General features: G+C 58.5%; 3 protein-coding genes across 3 annotated transcripts; 1 reads left to right on the top strand and 2 right to left on the bottom strand.

Moving 5' to 3' along the window:
- Positions 1 to 1,393: 1,393 nt before the first annotated feature.
- On the bottom strand, positions 1,394 to 3,740 carry trx3 (thioredoxin). Its single transcript, XM_002947126.1, has 5 exons — positions 3,557 to 3,740; positions 3,414 to 3,485; positions 3,189 to 3,289; positions 2,734 to 2,808; positions 1,394 to 1,706 (listed from the first exon to the last, which is right to left on the bottom strand). The coding sequence occupies exons 1-5, from the start codon at positions 3,651 to 3,653 to the stop codon at positions 1,608 to 1,610; spliced, it is 444 nt and encodes a 147-aa protein (XP_002947172.1). The 5' UTR covers positions 3,654 to 3,740; the 3' UTR covers positions 1,394 to 1,607.
- An 822-nt stretch (positions 3,741 to 4,562) lies between these two features.
- Positions 4,563 to 7,192, top strand: VOLCADRAFT_87265 (uncharacterized protein; the record flags this gene model as incomplete). The annotated part of the gene is made up of 6 exons (XM_002946996.1): positions 4,563 to 4,638; positions 4,771 to 5,075; positions 5,135 to 5,287; positions 5,359 to 5,562; positions 6,606 to 6,692; positions 7,163 to 7,192. The coding sequence occupies 6 exons, from the start codon at positions 4,563 to 4,565 to the stop codon at positions 7,190 to 7,192; spliced, it is 855 nt and encodes a 284-aa protein (XP_002947042.1).
- A 4,186-nt stretch (positions 7,193 to 11,378) lies between these two features.
- Positions 11,379 to 16,524, bottom strand: VOLCADRAFT_56724 (uncharacterized protein; the record flags this gene model as incomplete). The annotated part of the gene is made up of 11 exons (XM_002947127.1): positions 11,379 to 11,486; positions 11,606 to 11,770; positions 12,058 to 12,153; positions 12,344 to 12,466; positions 12,749 to 12,898; positions 13,193 to 13,324; positions 13,803 to 13,927; positions 14,394 to 14,475; positions 14,762 to 14,836; positions 15,107 to 15,193; positions 16,369 to 16,524. Coding segments are annotated over 11 exons (1,299 nt in total), but the record flags the coding sequence as incomplete, so codon positions are not given.
- Between the last annotated feature and the right edge of the window lie 709 nt (positions 16,525 to 17,233).

Below are 17,233 nucleotides of genomic sequence, written 5' to 3' on the forward strand. Positions count from 1 at the left end.
GATGCAACAGTATAGCAACAACTAGTATGCAACAACAATATAGGACGTGTTTCAGTAATCTCGATAGGCTGAACGCCGAAAGCTCTACCCGCGTTGTAACCAAACTCTTAGCAATTCAGCAGTTGCTCGTTATTACCAACTGGTGGTTAGAAGTTTCTAGCTTTTATATTCTGCTTCTTTATACGTTATATGGGCAGCGCTCAACCATGGTTAGCAGTGGAGTTTGCCGCCCTAGATATTTGTGGTTTCGATCGCTGGATTGATGAAGCTCATTACATGGCGCAGCGACGCAAACGAAGATAGAGCTCTTTCGCGCGAGCGAGCTTCAGTCCAGGTGCCAATGTCTCCCTTCCAGTTACGGGGGGTTCGTACGGCACTTCGGAGAACTGGCGGGTGGACGAGGGTCCACGTCAGGGCCTTCGCCAGCAAGGGGGAAAACGAACGCTGCAATAACGTTTCCAATCGCAATGACTACAAGGACCACAATAGGAAAGGCGGCTGGCTCATGGCTGTGTTGGAAAGGAAAACAGCACAGCTCCACCTCGTATTACTAGCTGTGGTTACGTGCTCTGTTAGGTGTTCGACAGTTACATTCCGTTACATTTCCACAGTCACCTTTGCGTTACGTCCTCGCCAAGCTCACATCCTTGCGGACACTCCATACGACTCCCTCAGGCAGGGAATACCAAGACATACATACCGCATAACACCACAAAATTTACTGGGAGGCTGTTGATCCTCAGATGGCTCCCAACTACCATGGCTACACCATTTCAATCGACACCAACATGACCCTCCCTCAACCCGTCCGAACAACACCCATAAGCAGGGCCCCACGCAGGTCCTACCCACCCACTCACACCACGCGACCCAAATGGCCCTCCTTGGGGTGCCTCGATGCAACAATTGTGTGCACCGGATGAGTTCCGCATCCTCCACACACACAACCATTCACCCAAACGATAGGTACCCAAATCGCCGGGGCCGCTCCGTGGCACGAAGTCAGGGTCCTGATGACGTCGTCACCCGTCCTGCTACATCCAATGGCCCTGTCGCCCACCTGTCGCGTAAAACTCGGCGCACTGCCACAAACACCCCACCGGACAGGGGCGTCATGCGGGGGGTCGTGGTGGAACGAGGAAAGGAAGAGCCCTAACTTCACTGCACTGTTGTCCCAGCACCTTGGTCCTCCCCTCTACTAAGGACGACATCCCCTCTAATAAGCAGCATCCCGGCATAGCAGCTCTCCGCAGGACATTCAAGGAAAACCCGCTTGGCGGCAGCAGCTGCAGCAGCAACAGACCGCGACCGACAACCGGTGCTCTTTCCTAATCAAACAGCAGGCGTGATGGGAAGCGCAAAACTAGCGAATAGCGTGCCCGTGGAGAGGTTTGGAAGAGTGGAGAGTCTGGCCGGCAGGTCTGCCCCGCTGGGGGAACGAACTCTCTCGCTCTGTCCCCCCATCCCACCCCACCGCAACGCACCGGGCGACAGGCCACAACCGCCCAGGCAGTCAGAAACCAGGCCTCTCATTTTGCACTTCCCGTCGTGTCGGATATCTTCTTCATCCAGCAGCCATCATGTACAAGGTCACCACGGCCATCATGTCACTTTGTGTGTTTCTTTATCAGCTCCTCTAGCAGGTCAGGCCTGGCACCACTGAAGCTCTCCACCCTGCGACCGCCCTTGTAGTAGACGAAGGTGGGCTGCATGCAGCGGCCCCAAGGACGGTTGAGAAAGCAAGAGGGGGGAAGGGCAAACTGTGTGAACCAACATGCGAGCAGTAATCAGTATCAAGTGCAGAAAACCCTCCATATCCCCGGGTTTGGGAAGGGTTTGGGAACGGAAGACAGGGGGTTAAGGCCATGGGGCGCAACATCTTTCGATGCCGTACATGTCAAGCATCGACCCACATCCACGCAATGCAAAAGGACAGAGAAGGTGAGCAGCAGCAGCAACAGCAGTAGTAGCAGCAGTAGCTAGTTTCCCGCAAGCATGCGGATACGTGGAGCAGGGCCGTGCGTGCAGGCAGGCAGATCGGATGTCCATAAAGCGGCTGGACGGCGACATCCGGCATGGGTCGTGGTATCATCACCGCCCTACAGCGCCGTGAGGTCCCAGCCATAGCTGCACATGACCACCTCCCCTTGGCCTATCCACAACATGGCCCCGAAACCCATTATTGCTGCTTCTCTACAACTGCTCCTGCATTGAGAACATGTTCACCTTGCCGCAATAGCAGCAGAACCATCACCGTCAGCTGCTGCTGTAGCAGCAGCAAGAAGAGCAAGACACGCGGCTGAAGGCCTTTCGGGCAATCAACTTCTGTCGAGAAGCCTTGGGGCGTCCCAGCTTCGCGGTCCACGAAGAGGAGGGCTCCAGGGAGGTGGAGGAAATGGAAGCCCTTTGAAGGCCTCCACCCGAATACCTGGCCCACTAGCCCATCCGGCCGCTGGCCAGCCCCAATATCACCGAAACCGTATCGCAACATATTACCTCACCTCACCTCACCTCACCCTCACATGGCACAATGGGGAGCGGGTAGACCGGTCCAGGGTCTACGTAAACGCGTCATGTTGCACTTCGGCATATCGCATATGGCATGTCGCATCGTCCCATACGTCTGGTTGCAACAACAAGCTACCTACAACCACGGTACCATATCACGCCCCGACGCGCGACCGCCTTTCCGCCTGCCGCTTTTGTGTCACGTGCCCATTTCATGTCGCTCACCACGCCGGTGATGCTGTGGTCGTTGACGGTTGCTGACACCCCCGGGTTGTCAATGTCGATCTTGACGAAGGAGACCTGCGAACGCACGGGACGGGGCACAAGGACGCGGGAGCGGGGGAAGTCACGCGAATGGAGGCACCGCTGGCACGGGCATGTTGTGATCCAGATGCGTTTTCGCTGGTTATCCTGGCGTGCGTGCTGATTTGACGAGTAATAATGTAAGGGCGGGCTTGTGTTGACAATTTAACGTGCAGGTCAAGTACAGCGAGGGGCTTATGTAGAAGCCGAACGGGTTTGAGTGATCCAGACAGAAAGGGAAGGGATGGGAAAAGGTGACAGGGGCCCGGGCGATATCCCCCACAATGATTTCCGTTCCCAACCCGGTTTCTCAACCCGCTCCCCAGGTCTCATCCAAACGATGCAGGCATCCCCGCCATTCCCATGCACCAGCTTACATCATTAAACTTGTTGGAGAGCTGGCTGAAGATGGGTGCGATCATGCGGCACGGGCCGCACCATTTGGCGGTGAAGTCGCAAATCAGTAGCGACCCTGAATCTGCGCATCAATTTCATCCCACACAAAATCAAGACTCATGCTGGGCTCCGCTGGGGCTAGGAGGATTGCCGCTGTGTGCGGGCAACATGGTCGGGTTGCGAAACTTTAGCGACGTATCCCTCACCCGCAGCTGCTTTGAGCTTTTCTGCAAAATCTTTATCGCTCTGTAGCTCAACAACCTTGTCCGCAGCGCCAGCTGCAGCAGCGGCCGCAGGCAGTGTGACGAGAAACGCTGCTTGCGCGCGGAGCTGCCTCCGAGATCACTACCTGTTGCATAGCGCGCGCCACGCCCAGTAGCAGTCGCGGAATAAATGTGGACGAAGTTTTGGCCACACCGGGCGCTGCGGGCTAGTTGGCAGAGCATTTCGGGAACCCTGAAATTGCCGGCACAAAGCAATAAGCCAAAATGCCAATAGCCAGCGACAACCGTCCAAGCTAAAGCCCTACTAACATCAAATTGAAAAGTGATCCAATGTACGTTCGCGATGCCAAAAGACAGTCCGGCAACCCGGCCATCGCACATTTCCGCACACTTCAATCTTTCCCGTTTGCGGGGTTAACCATTTAACGATATTCTCAAGCTTATTTAAAACGTATCGCTGAATGTAACTTTTAACTTTGCAAGCATGCCAGGCGGGAACCAGCCTGCTATGACCCACGGGCCGCTATTAAGTCGCTCCTTCGCAAGCTACGGCCGCCGTTCTCGTCGGTGCTCCTTCGCAAAGGAACTACAGGCTCTAACATGTATAATGGTGACGATAGTGTCAGCCTCAACGAACCCCATTCCCATGGCATGCAGTGGGGCAGGCTGCGCTGGAGGAGCCCTTGACGACCCACGTGGCGCCGTCTCCCCACGTGCAACTGACAAAAACGATGGAAATTCTGATTCTCAAATAACCCCCAAGGTTTAGCACAAGAATTGGCGCATACCTATGTGGACGGAAGGCGCGCGGATCGTGCCGCATTGTGCATTGTGTATATAATACTGTTCACTTCATACATAACTGAATCAGTTTTGCTGTACAGCAATCGGTTGAATTACTTTACATCCAAATCTAGCAAATTACTTTTACCCATTTTTCACCTACAAAACGTTTTTGTTCAGGAGCCACGTGTGTTCCACAAGAGTCCCCACCGCCCCTGTCGTCGCAATAATGGTCCTGTGACACCTTTATGATAGGCGCGCGTGGAGGTGCCCCCCCACCATCCGTACAGCTTGGTGGGCCAGCTCCGAAACGGCTGTACGGCGTTCCTCGTGGGGCCTTGCCACGTCATGACGGTGGCGCATTGCGTGTACGACCCACTGCGAGACATCTGGTGGCCAGGACTGGAGTTCAGTGCGGGTGCGGGTGCGGGTAGGGCACCTACACACACACATATATACACACACCCGCCGGCCCCGCGACTGTCCTCGCCCAAGACCGTGTACCGGAGCCGGGGTTAGTCCCACAGCTGTGCCGTACATTGTTCCTTCCCGACAGGTCGTAATGGCGCATCTGCGTGGGCACCGTACGGCACCGTGACGTGGCGGGCGACGGAGGTGCCAAAAGCGTGGCGGCGCAGCGGCGGTGCTGGCGCCCCCGGCGCGGAGATGTACGACTATGCGTTAGTGGTGCTAGCGGAACCGTTGGGGCGGCGACTGGGATGGATGCAACCCGGCGGATGCGGGCTGTACGACCGCCATTTTGCCGTACATACCGACGCCGGCGGCGGTGTAGCTAATGCGGAAAGGGCTGCAGCGGGCTTCAAGTTCACCGAGAAACAACCACAACCAATCACCGTACAGGTACGGAAGGATCCAGCTGCCGTACAGATCCGGCCAGGCGGGATCTGTCTGTGACGAAGGTCCGGACCGGCTGCAAGGCTGCTCGTAGCAGCGCAGCCGGCGGTGGCGGTGGCGGTGGCGCCGGCAGGAAAGCATACCTACCCGTACACCCGTACACCCAAATGTTCGCAGCGGAGCCCCCGGAGTTTCCCATCCCGCATACGCCTTGTCCGGTGCGGGTGTTCCCCCATCCCAACGAACTCCCAACTCCCTTGCCGTACGCTTCATCTTTTCCCGGCACTAGGTAGCCGGTTACCCCGATGACAAGGAGAACGGCACCTTGTGGCGGGAGGTCTGCCGGGTGATGCGGGCGGCGGGTGGTGGGGGCGGCGGCAGCAGCGGCGGCAGCGCCAGCGACGGCGGCAGTACGGCGTCCGCTCTGTCGTACCATGATTGCAACACCCGGGGCGGCAACTCGGGGTCTCCGCTGTGGGTGATGCTCCTCGAGGTGAGTTTCGTCGTACATGGCGTGCCAGCGGCTATAGCAGTGGTTGAGGGGAGCAGGAAGGGCTAGAGGCTTAGGGTGGAGTGGCGTTGCTTTGTTACTCTGGGGGGCTGTAGCTGTACGGAATGTACGGGAGCCAGGAAACCACGCAGCTCCCCGCAAGGGATGCATCTGCTGCCGTACACTGCGACCGCGCATATTGCCTGTCCTCCCCAGGTCAAATCCCTTCCGTACACATACATACGCACATACATAATTACATACGTGCACACATGCACACATACAGACATACACATGGGTCAGGCATTACTGGTACAGCACACACTGATGACCCCGGAGGTTTCCGGAATCGATACCTGTCAAGAGTCGAAAATCCTTCCAAGGGTGGAAGGTATATGCGCCCCTAGTCGATGGATGGTGGTGACCTGGGACAAAGTCTTCCTACGAGCCGACCAGGAAAGAAGATGAGCCGCAGTTGTTCCGGCAGATTCCGTTGGATGCTGGTGGTGGGTGCGGAACCTGAGCGATCCACTGAGAAGTTGACTAGGGTGACTAGATGAGGGCGCCCCGAAATACCGGGGAAGGCAGGGTTTCGCCGCGTAGCGGCCACGGGTGAAGATATGCCCCCCTGTCCCACACATCATACACATGGAGCCCGCCGTTTCATGTCCCGAGGGAGCGGCCTCTGGCGGCATGAATTGATGCTAAGTCTGTAGCTATATTTGCAAACCCTCTCCAACCCCCTTTGTACGGCCCACTCGACGCGTGCATGTCCCATCTCAGCAGCTACTCCACCCCTCCTAGGCCCCTGTTATAACTCCTCTCACCCCAACCAAAACTACCCTTCTCCGTATTAATCATTTCCTCCCTCCCTGCCAACCAAACTCTGCCCCAACCACTGCCGGTCGCGGCGGTCTCTGCGCCGCTCTTCCGCCGACACTGTGACATCATCACCGTCGTGGTCATCGTCCTGGGGGCCGTCACCTCCTCTCATGTCCCAAATATTTCCAAGAGACCCTCCCCCCCCTCCCCCGCCGGCTCTACAGCTCCGGCCCCCTCCCTGGCGCCGGTGGCTCCGTGCGCGGTGGCAATGCATGTGGCAGGGGAGAGAGTACGGCGCTGGGATGCGGCCGGTAGGCTGTACGGCAACCGCAGTCGGGGAGTGGCAGTGGACCTGGAAGGCGAGGCGGGTGCCTGGCTGCGTGCTGCCCTGGGCAAGCATAGCGATTGCTAGGAGTACGACGTAGCTGTACTTGGATAACTGATCAGGCAAACAGAAAGCGAAAGGGAGGTAGTGACGAATATGTGGTGATAATATAATGATGTCTGTATGTGCATTTGCACTCCTAATCCTAGTTGTATTTCACGTGGTCGCTATCGTGTGGGGGGGTGGGGGGGTGGGGGAAGGGTGCGTGAGATAATCCAATAGGTAGCAGACCTAGACCGACCTGGGCCGGTGCTGCCCCTACTGAAGAAATGCGATGTGAACGGGCCTAGGAGGTGGCCCCCGGTGACCGCTGTCGATAGTGGATAGCGCCTACTGATGGCGGCCATCACCACTTTCACCCGTTTCCTGGCCGTACCCCGGTGACATGCCGTACAGCCCCACCGGCGCGACGAGACAATCAACTAGGCGGGGAGAGTGGAGCACAGAGGGAGAGGGGCACGTACCGATAAAGAACAAGAACAGCAACAAACGGCCCACAAATAAACAGCCGCGAAAACGGCCGTCCACTATTGCCAGCACGCCTCGTAGCGCGACGATAACCTGCAGGAGGAAAGTACAAGAAAATCAGACATTCGCATCCGCCCTGGCAGGATAGGCGCCACCCGGCTCCAGAACCAAGGACGCCCAGCCGTCGTATATTGCAGAAAACCTTGTCCTTTTTACCGCGAGATCGAAAAAACGATTCGCTGTCAAGGTAGGTGTGTCACAGTTGCCGTTGCGTTGGGTTCAACCTCCCGTAGGGCCGTTAACGGCAACGGTGGTTCTTATACAATGCTTCCCGATATGACTATGAGATACTCTGGAGTGCGGTTCCAGCGCAGATCTCTCCCCTCGCCGTACACACGTTCATTCAGCTGCGGGCCCCCGGACCGGACACTACTTTGCTGCCTTGCGCCAGGTGCCACCCGCTAGCGCCCACTTCACCATACGAGGGTGGGGTCATCAGGCTGCTGTCCTCTGCCGGACTGCGGTATATCAGCACAAGCGCCCCGGGGGAACACTTTGATGGCGACTTTAGCATTGGGCGAAACAGGGCATCCCAACCGCCCATTGGGCCGGGACCGTAACACAAAAGAATTTTATGCTATAGCCAGCTTCGAGTAGTGCACGAAAAGGTAAATTTTACCAGAGTACGGTTTGCGGCGGCGATATGGTGTCGTTTTTTGGGGGGGCGCGGTCGGTCAACAACAATAATGAAGTCAGTCAACGGTGGCCTTCCACGCACCATCCATTTCCGTCGGCCGCTGCAACCTTGGTTTTAGATGACAGTACGACATAACAATCCCCCCCTGTCCGCCAAGCTTTTAACTGTACTTTTTAGCTCTTAACTGTACGATAATTGTAAAGAATTGTACAGTAGAGGTACATCTTCCGTGAGTAAACCCATCCACACATCATATGCTTGACAGCCCCAACCTGCCCCCGACATACACAAGCCTTGCGCAGACGGGCGGCTGCCGCCCGGGGGCTAGTGGCGGCGTCCTCACCTCAGGCGTCATCCCCCTCGAGAGGCCCTTCCGCCGCCGGTACCACACATCACCATTCAGCTGACAGCATTCCTCACAAAGCCATAAGGGCTTGCGTGACGGGTTGGGTTGGGGTACGCGACACACACACACACACATGCATACATACGTACACATGCACACATCTCTGGATAGGTTCATCGAGAGCGTCCTCCACACCTCGCTCCATCCGTACTTTTGACACGTCCCTAACCCCCCTTACACACATGACATACGTGTGTGTATGTATGTATGTTTATACGCTGAAGTGCACTTATGCAGCACCACATCACGACACACAAAAAGCCAACAAACTGTCGACATGCTTGGGACTGCAACCCCCTAAGATTGCACGCAAAATCCCAAACGACAGCTCAACCCGGCCAGGTGAGAATCCCCTCTAGCTTTCCTGCAGAACAATCCCCTGCGAGGCGAGGTGAAGGCTGCTCCAGGTCGGCGCGCGCGAGTCACTTTCCGACGCTCCAACCGATCAGCCAGAAGCAAGCAGCTGGAGGGAGAGGCGGAGCCGCCAAACGGCATACAACCCAGCCAGCCATGTCGAACATCAGCCGTACTGTACGACATGTACCGTCTATTCACGCCATACGGATATACGATGTACAAGCGACCCAGCATAGCTGCAATATACCTCTGGATTGCCAATCTCCACCACGCCAGCCTTCATAAGTATTCATTCGTCAAAAGACATGTTAGGGCAGAAGGCGTCTGGACAGGAGGTGAAATCCCCTCCTCCTTCCCTGCCCTAACATGTTCATGTTGCTCGCCTCGCCCCCTCAAACGGCTTTTCCTTGAATGAAGGACGCCGCCCAAGAATAACCAACAAAAGGTTTGATGATGAAAGCTGCCACGAACGATTAAACCAACATCAAAAAGAAAGAAAAAAGAGCAAAGAAGCAAGAGAGAGAGATCAGAACCCTAACGGCGACAACCAATCAGAAATGTACATCGACCGGGCCAGCCTCGCTCTCACAGCCATATCGGAGTGATGCGCGACAGGTGACGTCACAATCGTCGTCCGGTCGCATTTCGCAAACCTCACCTCACCTCACCTCACCTCACCTCACCTCACGCTCCTCTCTAGTGAGGTGCAGCCCCAACCAAATCAGCCCTCAGAGATACACACACACACACACACACGCTCTCACACACACACACACACGCTCTCACACACACACACACTCTCACCGAATCAGCCCCGCAGCGCTCCATTGCTGTTGGGAGTATGAAACCACAAATAAATCCTTCATGAAGTCCCGACCGTTCTTTGCATACGACCCCCTCTCCAATTAACACATGGCCCCCTCCCGCCCCCCAACACATACACACAAACATCCCCGCCCAAGTTCCTGTTTGGGCGCGCTGGATGCACCTTGCTAAGGCTGTTGAACATATTTATCCCCGTGCCGTGCCGTACATTCGCAATGACGAGAGCCCCGACCTACTTGGCAGCCAAGGTGGCCGTATTGGACGCACTGCACCGCCCCTAGAGCTCATGCTGCTGTTGCATCTCCTCATGTGCCTGCTAAGCGACTATGGATAACCGCTGGCCTATATCCTCCGCCATACCGTACTGCCGTAAGTGCAAGGACCCATGGGTCAGTCCGTCCGCATGTCTACATCCTACCTGTAAACCTATCAGTTTTCCGCGCCCAGCAAACAAGCACACACGCACATGCACACACGCGGACATACGACATGCATATACACACACCAATATGAACATACACGACGTAAGCACACGTTCGCATGCTGCATGTAGCACACCGCTCCGGTAAGACTCAGTGCGGAGTTTGTCCGTCTGTCTGTCCAGTTCACCTTGGAGGAGGCGCTTATGACACGAGCCGCAATGCGCGGCCCACTGGAAATGTGTATCGCCCAGTGCAGCTCCTGGCCGTACCTCTCCCCCCCTCCCCCTCCCCCTTTCCCCCCACCAACACAACGCAGCTAGCTCTAGCCGCCGCGCTCGTCCAATGGACACGTATTACCGTACATGTGCTCAACTTTCCGACCCTGCCCACCGTTAGCGGTTGTGCCGCGTCACGTCCCTCGCGGCCCTTCCCCGGCCGCTGCCCTGCCACTGCCGTCAGCCCCGTCAGGTGACACGGGGGAAGAGGCCGCCGCGGCTGCCGCTACAGCGCTACTGCGTCGTCGCCGCCCGCGGGGGTCCTCCGCCGTCCGGGAGCCGCCCAGTGCTGTTCATGTTCAGCGGCTAACGGTCTCAACGAGGCCCTCTCCACACTCTCCGACTTCGCTGACCTAATCCTGGTACACCCCCCGGCCGCTGCTGTCATTCAAGCCGCTGCTGCTACACCCCCCCTGCAGCAGCTACACCACCACCCCCCTTACGGCCTCGCTCCCTTCCGTTCGCAGCACCTGTGGGAGCCTCCGGAGGCCGTCTGAGCGGAGGTACCGTTGGCGGGACCGTTGGCGACCCCCTCCTCCTCCTCCTCCGGCTCCTCCCCGGGGGGCCCCTGTGCTGCCGGTGGCCCCACCACCACTGCAAAATCACTATCCCTGCTACTGCCCTCCTCCTCTACCCCTTCGTCCTCTCCCTCCTGCTGCTGCTGCTCCAGGTACACCATTCCCTTACCTCCATTCAGTCCGGCACTGCGCCGCATCCGTACACATGGGCACACCACCTTCCCCCCCTCCTCCTCAGGCACCCCCACCGCCACCTCGTCTCCCTTCCCCAATGCCCCCGGGCCCTCACCCAACCCCACTAGCCAGCACTGGCAACCTTTACAGCACCCACAAGCCGTCTTGGCGCCGCATCTCCCCCTCCTCCCGTCCGTCCCTACCCCTTCCCCAGCTTCCGCCCTCTCATCCGCACCCAACAACGGCTCCCTCTCCTCTCCCTCCCCATCCGCCGTACGACTGCCGTGCACTCCTCCCCTTCCCCCTTCAATCCAGCCCCACTTCTGCAGCTGCCTGCCGAATTGCGACTGTGGGCCCAAAGCTAAGTACAGCACAAGGCCCAGGTAGAGAGCCGTGAGGATGGTGAGGGCCGTCCCAGTGACCCACGGGTCGCCCACCACGGCTTCGTATGCCACCTGGTAGACGGCCAGTCCGTTAATGAGCAAGACGACAGCGGCGATGGCCCAACAGAGGGCCGAGGTGGCGGGGGAGTTGGCGAACTCGCCCATGATGACGGGGGAGGAGGTGAAGGTGAGAACCTGGGTTTTTTGGGGGGTTGGGGGGTTGGGGGGAGGGGGGTTGTTCCCAACGTACCGAGGTAAGGAGACACACAGAGAGAACCCCCTCCCTCCCTCCCCCCCCTGGTCCCCACACCCACCGGCACCAGTGCGAAGGGCAGCTGTATGCTCTGCAGGAGGTTCAGTCCCTGGTTGAGCTGGTCCAGCTGGCTGCCCCCGCCGCACAGCAGCGCCACCAGCAGGGTGGGGGCGATGGCCACCGCCCGGGTGATGGCCACTCGGCACCAGGGGGACACCTTCAGGTCCTGCAGGGCGGGGGCGGGAGGGGGGGGGTACGGCAGTGAACATAACCGCGGCAGGAAGGAGGGCGGCTGAGAGCGAGAGGCGTGGGCTTGCACCACGCACGGCCCTGCACGACCATGCAGACATGAAAACGTGTACGACAAGCTCCAAGGCCATCAGCTCCAGGGCTGGCAACTCCAAAACACATATGGGTTGTCGACTCATGTCCCCGGTGCCCACTGGCCTGGAAGACCACCTGCTAACTCCCCCTCCCCCCCTCCCAGCTGCTCCCTCTTCCCCACTCACTCACCAGGTATCCCCCCATCACGAACTGGCCAGTGTAGGTTCCCGTCATGGTGGACGACTGACCCGCGGCCAGCAGCCCCAGAGCCCAGATGTACACCACCTGGGGTGAGGGGGAGGGGGGGGGGTGTAGGGTGGTGGGGGGTAAGACGTTGGCACTCGAGCGGGTGTTGAGGGGGAGCACGGGCACCTGCGGAGGGGCGGCATATGCCCAGGGTCGCAACCACCACCACCACTGCCAACATTACCGTAACCTCCCTCCCCCTTCCCCGCCCCCCACCCCCCTCACTCACGGGCTGTCCGTACGTTTCCCCCAGGTACCGCCCCGCGTTCTGTAACCCGATGTCCGGCAGGTCAGCGCCATAGAAGCCAGCCGCGAATACGGCAGTGATGAACAGATTGATCACCACCGCAACCTGGAGGCAGAGGGGAGAGGATAGAGTGCGTGAGGTGCGTGTCGAGAATGTGTGCGTGCGTGCGTGTGTGTGTGTGTAAGGGGCCCCCCGGCCTGATGACCCCCCTCCCCAGATATCCCCCCACGGCCGGTTAAGAGTGCGATCAGGGAGCAGCACCCCGGGTGCACTGCAGGACCCGGCCCGCCCCGCGGCCCCCTCCAAGACCCAACCTCAAACCCAGTAGGGGGAGGCACATCTAGCTGGCCCCTCCTCGCCCCCCCTATCCCACATCCCCTTCCTCACCACCAGCGACAAGGCGCTCTCAATTCCAAAGTACGTCAGCGCCTCCCTCTTGGCTCCCGGTGCGTCACTCCCCAATCTGCGTGTCTGCACCAGGGCGCTGTGCAGGTAGATATTGTGCGGCATGATGAGGGAGCCCAGAAGGGCTACTGCCTGAGGGGGGGAAGGGGAGGGAGGGGGGAGACGAAACACGAGCGAGTGAAGCTATGATGCCACGGGTAGACTGATACCGGGGCGGGTAAAAGGGGGAGGAGGGAGGGAAGGGGCACACACGGGTGTGTATGGAGCTGTGCCTAATCAGGCAAGCACAGATGGGCACGTCAAGAAATCTCGGATTTCACAGTATGTGGCTTCCCTCATCCTGACGCGCATGGCGCCTTGCACACATACGCGAATACTTAGAAACAACACATACATACATATATACATACATACACATACGCTCACCACCGGGATGTCCTTCCGGGGCAGTTGCGGCACCACAAACCCCCGAGCCACCTGCTCCAGGGGAACACCCGCCCTGCCGTACATGACACCAAAGGTCCCCACCATGACCCCCACCATGCCCGCAAAGAATCCCTGTAAGGCGAGGGCGGGGGGGAGTGGGGGGAGTGGGGGGGAGGGGGGGGAATGTGCTGGAAGAGGTGGAAGGCAGTATGAAGGCTGCGCGGGCGGGGCGGGAGAGCGAGAGTCGGAGGGGGCAGGGGGAGGCGAGGTACGGGGGCCTCGCGAGCACATACACACCGTCCGGATATCACGAGATTTCATTATCACGGAATTTCCCACTTCACCCACACACGGATCAGGCACACGAACTGAGAACCTCATACATACCTACATACCTACATACATGCCTACATGCCTACATACGTACATACATACATACATACATACATACATACATACATACATACATACATACATACTACTACCTACATACATACACCGATGGCCCCGCTGTTAGGGCGCCCGAGCCCGGTCAGCACCCCCTCCTTCCTCGACCTGCACCCCCCCCGTTTCCCCCACACACACTCCGCCCCCCGCCCCACTCGCCCACCTCCAGCACCCGAATCCCCAGTCGCTCAATGAACAGCAGCGCGAACGAGTCCGCGGCGGTGAGCAGCACTCCCGCCCACAGCGGCAGTCGACCGCCGCTGAGCAGCGACAGGGCGATAGCGCTACCTGGATACAGGGGGGGGCGAATTGGGGCCAGCAAGGCAGGGATGAGGCAGGGGGAGAGGGAGGCGGGGGCGGGGGGAGGGAGGGGACGATTTCGGCAGCGGTACGGCAAGCAACAACGAGCAACAAAACACCTCCGCATCCAAAACCCTACGCCCCCCCGCTTAGCTCCGCTCCATCAGTGCCCCAATGCCCCTCCCCCCGAGGTAAATACTGCTCCTGTTTGCGCCCGGGGTGGTGGTGGTGTGTGGTGGGTGGGTGGGTGGGGGGGGTGTGGGGGGGGGCCGGGGAGGTCGACACATGGCGCCTGGTGGTGGCGGGGTAGGGTCGGTAACGCACACCCGGTATCGCCCCCTCCCCATGAACCGCCCTGGTGGACGAGCTTTCTGCTGGCGGTGGTGCCTCTTGGCAGCTGCCCCCTCCCCTCGCCACGCACCCGTACCCGTACCCGTACCCGTACACCTCCCACCTATGACCTCCTGGATGTCGCTGCCGATGATGGCTATCTCTGCCATGAGCCACAACGCGATACGGGGCCCCGGGGGGTACTGCTGCCTGGGGGGAAGGGGTGTGCGGGGGGGAGAGGTTGGGGGGAAGGTATGTCAGCATGTGTGTGCGGGGGTTGGGCAGTGGCAGCAGCTGCAAAGCACGACGAGGACCTCCGGGTTACTGGAGGGCGGTATGTGGCCATGCAGCTGTCCGGAATGCCGCAAAGTAAAGGAGAGCCGCAAACGAGGCGGGAGAAGTCCCGCAACAGTGGCAGCGGCGCACAGGGACCTCCTACCCCACCTCCCCCCTTCCCCTCACCTCCCCCTCCCCCTCACCTCCGCCCCAAACCCACCTGCAGTGCTGAGCCAGGTGCTGCCCTGTCACCACTCCAAGCTTGGCGGCTTGCATCTGTACGACAAGACCCTGAAGGGGGGGAGGGGAGCGGCAGGGTGTACGGTTAAGTTGGTGGCCGTGCCTGTAACCCGGGGTGCAAAAGAGAGGGCACAAGAGACACCTCCCCCCTCCCCTCGCGCCCCCGGCGGCACTTGGCTCCAAATAAAACACAAATCACCAGCATCTCCCCTCCTCCTTCCCCCCTCCCCTCCTTTCCCCTCCATAATGTACGAACCCCCCTCCCTGCCTACCCGGGCCCCCCCCCCTTGGGCCCCCCCCATCGGGCCCCCCGGCACCCACCATGACCGTGCTCAGCAGCAGCAGCCACAGCAGCACGTAGCCCGCCTGGGCGCCCACCTGCAGGTCGCTCTCCAGGTTGCCGGGGTCCTGGAGGGCAGGGACGGGGAGGGCAGGTGGGACGGGGGGTGAGGGGGGGAATGACGAACCACGAGCGAGTGAAGGAGGGAGAGAGAGAGCAGATGGACGGGAGGGGCCCTTTCCTGCGGGGCGGGAGCTGTACGGGACCTGTACGGAGGTGCTGCGACCCCAGCCCCAACCCCAACACGTGTATACACACTTCCCTCATCGCGGCTCAGAGCATTAAAGCACTGGAGGCGGACACAGGGATTATGGAGGGGGTGGGTTGAGGTGGGTTGAGGTGGGTTGAGGACACGAAGGGAGAGGTGGGGCGCCACAGTGCTGCTTTTAAACCTGTGCAGATTCTTTTAAAAGGAATTAAAATAGAAAGGGTGTTTTCGGCCCTAGCTGGGAAGGCTGGGAAGGGAAAAAGGAATAGGTTCATTCGTTTTTTATATTATATTCCTTGTGTCAGGGTTGGCCAAAAGGTTTCCTTCCTGCCGAATGTATGTACGTATGTCTGCTCAAGCACGGGTGGGTCAAATGGATGGTTCTTGGAAGACCCGCCGCCACGTGGAGACAACGGGGCCTTACGAGCATTCCTGACGTGGCCCCGGACACGGCGGAGGGCGTTACTCCTCTAAGGGGTTCTCATCGCAAAGAACACTAACTAAAGGTCCGTTGATCCGCTTTCCACAAACATTTTTGTACATTACCGTTGGGATTACCGTTGGGATCTAGGTTGCGGAGGGCCCCCAGCGCCCCAAGGCTAAGGGATTGTTTGTCAGCCAGACTCATAATCCATTTTTTGGGTTTGGAATAAAATTGACGCCTTCCCAAAAACAAACACAAAATCACGATCCGCAAAGCAAAGCAATCGGCCCGCTTAGCGGGGTGTGAAGGGCATAACGGGATTCATGCAGGGCGACGGTGCGGGCAAGGGAATGACGGGTGGCCCGGGGCAGGGGGGAAGGCGCGGCCGCGTCCGAGGCACTGGCGGGACGCGCTCCTTACACCTCACGGGAACCCGCAGGTCGGTGCACGAGCAAAGGGCGGGCACACTGGAAATCAAAGGAAACCATCATCAGACGATGCCTTAACGGCCTATATTTTTAGGATTAATAGTAATCGGATGGCCAGATATGCTCTCACGGGCAAAGATGCCGTTCGACTGCCGAGCGGTACAAGCCGCTTACACAACGTACCACGTACGCAATGGACATGAGGATACCCGGGCCCATGAATTTCAGCAAACGCCGAAATGAAAAGTGGCGCTGGGAGCTTTCCTCCCAGTCGGAGTCCTCCACTGTGACGACTGACGGGGCGGCCCCGTTGCGACACTCCTCAGCAATGGAAGGCATCTTTGACGCCTTGAGCTAGCTTTCCACACAGGACGAGGTCTTGTGGCCGTTGATGCCAAGCTCTCTGCCAATCCGTTCGCGGAGACCGAGTTTAGTTTGCAAGGGCGCGTGTCAAGCGTGTGTCAGGCATTGCACATAATGCGTGGACTAACTGGTTCATGGACGCATGTCCAGGTACACCTATACGCCCGTCTGGTCACAGGAGAACGATGCGCTCATAAGGATAGAATGGCAAGCACATCAAGACAAAGAATCGGACGTGGGCTTCATGCAGCTTTCCATAACAAATGTCTCCTACCGTAGGCTAACTATTGATGAAGATATGGACACGTGGCCACCTTTTTGCTTTTCCGTGTCGTCTCCCGTAATTTGACGAGAAACGACCAACGGCAGCAAGCCTTGATTCAAAAGCACATAGGATTCCGTAAGTCCAAGAAATATAAACCGCAAGTCCAAGAAAATTTAACCTAGAGATCTGCAGGGTGCCGCCCAAATAACTTGCGACGATTAAACTTCGCCGGTTAACCTAACCTTGCGTGGTGGCGAGCGTGCATGATCACCTAAAATTCACCGTAAAAGCTTATCAATCGTTTGTATCTCATCGTTCGGAAGCGTCAATCCTTTATGGGCGGGGAACAGTTTTCGCGCAAAGGCGCTTGCTGTACAACAGCAAGGCCATCGATGCCGACAGGATGGACAGACGGATGGA

This window comes from Volvox carteri, assembly GCF_000143455.1.
Source record: "Volvox carteri f. nagariensis unplaced genomic scaffold VOLCAscaffold_5, whole genome shotgun sequence".
Lineage (NCBI taxonomy): Eukaryota > Viridiplantae > Chlorophyta > Chlorophyceae > Chlamydomonadales > Volvocaceae > Volvox > Volvox carteri.